This window comes from Vespa mandarinia, chromosome 18, assembly GCF_050613455.1.
Source record: "Vespa mandarinia isolate Hongniang chromosome 18, ASM5061345v1, whole genome shotgun sequence".
NCBI classification, from domain to species: domain Eukaryota; kingdom Metazoa; phylum Arthropoda; class Insecta; order Hymenoptera; family Vespidae; genus Vespa; species Vespa mandarinia.
This window is the reverse complement of record NC_140827.1, coordinates 1,465,001-1,472,500: the sequence shown is the minus strand read 5'-3', so window position 1 is coordinate 1,472,500 and position 7,500 is coordinate 1,465,001. Positions and strand designations below refer to the sequence as shown.

The following is a 7,500-nucleotide window of genomic DNA, read 5'->3' as shown; positions in this document are numbered from 1 at the left end:
ATTAACTTGATCAAGAAAATGTTACCTAAAAAAAAAAAAAAAAAGAAAAAAAAGAAAAAAAAAGAAAGAGAAATTAATAGAAAATGAAAAAAAAAAGAATGGACATAATTAATAATGAAGGAAAAAAAGAGAGAGAGAAAAAAGAATAAAGAGAACAATCGGCTGGTCGTGAGTAATATTAATTAGAGTAAAAAAAAATAGGTAAAAATATTAACCTTGACAAATCAATGAATTCATTATCATTTAATATAATTGATATTTTAAAGAAAGTATTATTGAAAAATAAAATTAAATTTCACGAGATAAATTCACGAGATATATTAAGATATATTATTTTGAACGAGAAAGTGTTACATAAAAAAAAAAAAAAAATAAAAAGAAAAGAAGAAGAAGAAGAAGAAGAAGAAGAAGAAGAAGAAGAAGAGAAGAAATTAATAAAAAATGAGAAAAAGAAAAAAGAAAAAAAGAAAAAATATTGAAATAATTAATAAAGAATGAAGGGAAAGGAAATGAAGAGAAAAATTGATTTATTCGTGAAAAATGTCGATAAGATGTAAAAACAAAAAAAAAAAAAAAAAAAAAAAAAGAAAAAGAAAAAAACCAAACGAAATAATAATAATATTAATAAAAAAAAAAAAAAAAAAAAAAAAAGAAAGAAAAAAGAAAAAGCAAAAAACTGTATATTAAATTAACGAGGTCGATGGTTATTATTTATCAGAACGTTGCACATTGAATGCCGCCGAGTTGTTGAAATAATCGGCGATATTTCATCGTGGTGCCGTCGTGTATCATAAATCTTTTAGGGGGTATGGTGGTTCTCGCTCGATTGTTGCTGGCAATGTAAACTCGAACGTAGATACTCGGCTTGTAAACAATAACAAAACGTGGGCGATGAAACAACCTTTTGCTTGTGAAAGTGATCAGTCACTGCTCAACTTTCGAAGAAGCTTTACCTCTTCCAGACTCTCTCTCTCTCTCTCTCTGTCTCTCTCCCTCCCTCCCTCCCTCCCACCCTCCCTCTCCCCCTCTCTCTATCCACAGTTTCGTTTACATAATATATAATATATAATATATAATACATATATATTATACATAATATACATATGTATTATATATTATATATATATATATATATTAATATAAACTTATTATAATAATATGTATACGTTTAATACTTATATACTAGGTTGGAAACTATGAAACGGGCGTTGAATGAAAATAAATAACTAAACAAAAACGCCCGTTTCATAGTTTCCAACCTAATATATGTATTATATATATATATATATATATATATATATATATATATATATGTATATATGTATATGTATTAATATAAACTTATTATAATATCTTCTTGACAAAGTTACGACGTCGTATTATATTAACTCGACAAATTGTTAAGAAACATGATATGAATCGTTGATTTTGAAAATGGGACAAATCCATTTTGTATTATTGCTTGGATATTTAATGATATGGATTTTTAATTTGGTTTAAAAAATATTGATAAGCAGTAATAAAAGTTATTTTGTAAGTTTTTGTTCTTTTTTTGTTTTTTTTTTTTTCTTTTTTTTTGTGATCTTATTTCATGTAAATTGTGTATATTTCATTATTTCATGTAATCCGTGTTAGATCAATAAAAAAAAAAAAAAAAAATATAGAAAAAAGAAAGAAAAAATCATAATTTGGCGATGTGTATATGCGCCAATGTACTTTTGTCTCACATTCAAAATAAACTCGTCGATAAATATCGTCGTTGAATTAAATTATTAATAACAAATTTGTAACGATATTTAAAAGATATTTATTGTATATTAATTTTGAAAAACATTAAAAATTTTATATTAATCTGTAATAAGAATTAGCTTTAACTATTTTATACTTTTTTTTTCTCCTTCTTTTTCTTCTTTTTTTTTTCTCTCTCTTTTTTTCACATAATAGACTTGCGCCTCTATTTTCAAAATCAACAGCTCTTTTATTCTACGAATTTGTTGTTACTTTTTTTTTTTTTTTTTTTTTTTAATAATTATATAAAATATATTATATAGATATAGATATATATAAGTAATGCTAAAGCGTATATAATGTTATAATTAATATTTTACATATTCGATAATAATAATAATAATAATAATAATAATAATAATAATAATAATAAAATTAGTTAACACGTTCCGTGCTAAGGGATTTTTGCCTGACTTGTCATTTAGGCCATTTGATATTTTGATTAAAGAAAAAAAATGACTGCATGTGCCACCGGTGGTACACGCGTACTAGAAGATCAAGTTTAACGTGTACCACCTGTGGTACACATGGCACGGAACGTATTAAAGAAACTTATCACAATTTTTCTCCAATTCTAATTGTAATCTATTGAATTGAACGATTGTTTTATTAACGTTTGTTTCTCTTTTTTTTTCTGTTTTCAGATAATTGGAAAAAGGAAAAAGGGACGAATCGACAATGAAACATACGTCGATAATGTCCAACGGCATTCTATTAAGGGTATGTCTCTTTGGTCTACTTATCGTTTCGAGTTTGGCTGCTACTTCAAGGTCACGTGGTAAAAAGAAGGTCGCCAAAGAGACCAAGGAAATTAACATATGTGATATCGAGGGTCGACAAGCGCCAGTTTATTGTTACTGCGACAATAATGGATTAAGGAATGCAACCGATGCTAATTGTTTGGTATTAAATAGATTCAAGGTCGACGATCCAATGTGGTCCTATTTCATATCGCAAATATATCTAACGAAATTAGCCCTGACAGTACGTGCATCCGGTACATTGGATTACATACCAACCGATGTTCTAAGACAATTGAAAAATTTAAAGATCGTTACGTTTCAATACGCCAAAATCGAGGAATTAGGTGAACGTTCATTCTCAAATCTATCGTCGATCACCGACATCAATCTAAGCAGAAACATGATCGTCGTATTGAAGAAGTATGCATTTGAAAATATCAAGGAATTGAACGTTGTCAATTTGGACGACAACAGAATAGCTGAGATTAATAGGTGAGTTGTATTTTTATTACGTTTTCTGTATATCTTTTTCTTTTTTTTTTTTTCTTTCTATCTATCGATTTTCGATTATTATTAACCAGCGTAGTATGAAACTATCGAATTCCTCTTTTTTTTTTTTTTTTTCTTTTTCTTTTTCTTTATGAATGTAATTTTTTTTTCTTATACATTTATATTATTTATTCTTTTATTGTTTATTTTTGTTTAATTTTATGTTTGTATTATATACTTGTTTATTACATCTTTATTTGTTATTATTATTTTTTTGATATACATTACATATTTCTTTCTTATATATATATATATATATATTTGTATATGTATTTTATACATATATTATTATTATTATATATATATATATATATATATATATATAAATATATATAAAGAAAAAGAATATAATATATATTAAAAAAATAATAATAATAAATAAATAAATACGTCATAAATATATAATATAAACATAAAATTAAAAAAATAACAATAACAGAATAAATAATATTAATATATAATAAAAATAAAAAATAATAATAAAAGAATAAATAATATAAATATGTAACAAATAAATATAATATATATTATTATATATATTATAATTATATATATATATGTATATTATTATTATTAAATATATATATATATTATTATTATATATATATAATATAATTATTATATATATATATATATATATATATATATATATATATTAATAATAATATTTTCTTATATGTATTTTAAAACAAATCCATTTTTAATATACGCTCGATGAATAATTTAACGATGAATTTGCGCATAATCGGAGTTCCGATATTATACGTTATTAAATGATTTAATGGATTAGAAAATTAATGAATTTTAATCGATTTGACATACGTTTAATATCGTTGTCATAGGCCACCGGTGGTCCACGTCGGATTTTCAAATTTAAGTCGTTGTATTATAGTTATCATTGTTATTATTATTATTATTATTATTATTATTATTATTATGATTATTATTATTATTATTATTATTATTATTATTATTATTATTATTATAAATTATTTATTTATTTATTTATTTATTTGTCTTTTTCTGCTTCTGCAATATGTTAACTGAAGCATTATGAATTTAATGCTGCCCTAATGTAACCAGCCGTTGCCAATAATTATCATATATAATGCAATTTTTTTTTTTTCTTTTTATTATCGGAGAAATTTTTTTTGCGATGTAAACAACAACAACAAAAAGAAAAAAGAAAGAAAAAAAAAATTCTCACAAAAGTCTAAATGTCTCGAAAAAAGAAGACATTGATTTACTTTAACATTGATCTACGAGTGTCGTGACGAAAATTAAGAAAAGAAAAAAGAAAAGAAAAGAAAAGAAAGAAAAATAAAGAAAGAAAAAGAAAAAGAAAAGAAAAGAAAAGAAAAATGTTCCTCGAAAATTATTCGCTTAGAACGATTAATATTCATTCGAACTGTTCTTTAGAAAAATCGAATATTCAATCGTTAATATTAATGAAACCATCAGGAGACAAATGACCGACGAGATTGACAATAAAAAGAATAAAAAAAAAAAGAAAGAAAGAAAGAAAGAAGGATAGGAAAGACACCAAAAAGAAAAAGAAAAAAAAAGAAAAAAAAAAGAAAAAGGAAAGAAAAAACAAGGATAAAAGAAAAAATCCTTACGATGATTACTCACTTAGAACAATTAATATTCATTTGCTGCTCTTTCTGAAAGAGAAAAATGAAATGAAAAAGAGTGAGAGAGAGAGAGAGAGAGAGAGAGAGAGAGAGAGACCAAAACAAAAAAGAAAAACAAGGAAGTTAAATCGTTAATATTAATGAACCATCGTGAGACAGGTACGACCCAACAAGAGAGACAGAGAGAGAGAGAGAGAGAGAGAGAGAGAGAGAGAGAGAGAGAGAGAGAGAGAGAGAGAGAGAGAGAGAGAGAGAGAGAGATCGATGACTATGTCAACGAGTTAAGGAAACTTTTATTCCCATCAATTTTTCACCGAGTGACGATGTCTCGATTCGCGACCCTTGTTCACAAGCACGTCACTATTCCTTTGCAACACCATCACCATCTCCCTTCACTATTCTCTCCATCTCTCTCTACCCTTTTTTATCTTCTTCATTTTTTTCTATATATATATTTTTTTTTTTTTTTTTTTTTTTTTTTTTTTTAATAAAGAAGACTGATCAGTCTTTTCCGTAGGGAAAACAAATGAAAGCACGAATCCCTTAAGCCCTTGAGTGCTGCTCTTCGGAAATTGTGTGTCACCCTAGGGGTGTAAAAAATACGTGGCTCCTCTCGTTTCGTGCGAACCACTGCTAGCAATGAATAACTAACTCCTGTATCATGCATACATACATACATACATACATACATACATACATACATACATACATACATACATACATACATACATACACATACATGTGTGTGTTTGAGTGTGTGTATGTGTGTGTGTGTACATATATTGCATATGTACGAGGAAGTACCACCTATCATCAAATACATTCATGCTTACGTATTCATCTACATACATAGGACTTTTATCGAGAGTTTTAAAATGACTTCGCGCATATATTTCATACATTTCTGTTTACCATATTAACGACAGAACCTTTTAACGTTTTATTTATCCTTTTTTTTTCTTTTTTCTCCTTTGCTCTTTCCTTTTTCCTTTTTTCGTTTTTTTCTTTCTTTTTTGTCTTTTCTTCTTCTTTTTTGTACATCCTCAATATCTCCACTACTCTTGTCATAAATTTATTTCTATCTATAATATTTCTGTTCTCTCTCTCTCTCTCTTTCTGTTTTTTTGTTTCTCTCTCTCTCTCTCTCTCTCTCTCTCTCTCTTTTGTTTATATTTCTTTTCGTTCTTTTCCTTTTTCTATTTTATTTCGTACGAAGTTTGAAAAGTGTATAGAAATTATATACGTATGATAGGAATGTATGATAGAGAGAATTTAAGATTTTGATTTAATAATATTTTTGAAAGTTAAGAGAGTCACGACATTAAAACACTTACGTATATTTAATTTATTTAATTTATAAATATTTTGATGATATTATAATTTTTATTGAAAATAATTTTTCGATTGGCTATACTGCCTTAGAAATATCTACGCTCTATTTATATATGTATATATGTATATATATATGTTTTTTTTTTTTTTTTTTTTTTTTAATATTTTCTCTTTTTTATTATTATATAATATATACATTTTATAAATATATATATATATATATATATATATATATTATACATAAAATATAAAATAAAATATAAAATATATCTATGGAGTTAAAATTTTCTTTTCTATGTGTCGTAATATTCGTGGCGATTAATTATTTATAAATATTTAATATTGAATAATTTTTCTTTTTTTCTTTTTTTCTTTTTTTTTTTAATGTATACGAGTTAAATTTAAGAGTTAAATTTACGTTGTGTCATCTGCTGTCTCTCTTTCTCTCTTTCTCTCTCTCTCTCTCTCTCTCTCTCTCTCTCTCTCTCTCTCTCTCTCTCTCTCTCTCTTTTGTAATTAATACGTTGAGGTCTTTGTAATATCTTTTGTATAAAACAGCGACGACATTCATGACATGGCTGCTTTCCATTTTGATAAAAATTTACCGGATGATGAAGAAGAACGAATTAAAAGATACGTCTTTTTTTTTCTTTCTTTTTTTTTTTTTTTCTTATCTCTGTCATAATTCGTTTTTCTTTTTACGAGGGTAAAAAGCACCCCTGTGGTTTTGACGCTTTTCCTTCTTTTTTTCCTTTTCATTTTCTTTCGTTTTGTTCTTTTCTTTTTTTTTTATTTTTCTTTTTATTTTTTTTTAATATCTCTAACTAATGGAAAAGAGAGAGAAATAATAAATTGCAAAATTTTGACGATTTCTCATAACCAACGAAATAGTGGAACAATTGAATGTTTCGAAAAACGCGTATTTTTTTTTTTTTTTTTTTTTTTTTTTTTTTTTTTTTTTTTTTTTTTTACTAATTCGAATATTTCAATTAAAATATAAAAAGAAAAGAAACTGATCATTTTTCGATCATTATATCGTATCAAAATTACATTCAATTTTAAGTTTCATTATTAGTACTTTTTTTTTTTTCTTTTTTTTTTTTTTTTTTTTTATAAATAATATTGAGTGGCATTGAGATCATTAGAAAGATAAAAGAAAAGGAAAAAGAAAAAGAAAAAGAAAAAAGAAGAAAGAAAGAAAGAAAATAAAACACGATTCCATTTAAAGAAACAAAGTTGATCTTTGCATGACCTTTAACACCTGCATCTTTGGGGGGGGAGGGGGGAAAGGAAAAGAAGATATAATAATAACAATAAACGATATCGGAAAATATCACGATGAGTAGAGCCTGTCTCCTTTTCGTCGAGATCACCATTATACTTTTATTGATATTATTTTTCACTTGAAAATCATTAATACAAAATTAATCGTAATTATTAATTCTCAATTACGT

General features: G+C 25.3%; 1 protein-coding gene across 1 annotated transcript in view; it reads left to right on the top strand.

Moving 5' to 3' along the window:
* The window catches only part of Con (leucine rich repeat protein connectin), a 388,456-nt gene that overhangs the window by 212,311 nt on the left and 168,645 nt on the right, over positions 1-7,500 (top strand). The window contains exon 4 of the mRNA XM_085662513.1: positions 2,433-3,023. Coding sequence (XP_085518639.1) covers positions 2,467-3,023 — 557 coding nt within the window. The 5' untranslated portion in view covers positions 2,433-2,466. The remainder of the gene's footprint in view (positions 1-2,432; positions 3,024-7,500) is intronic.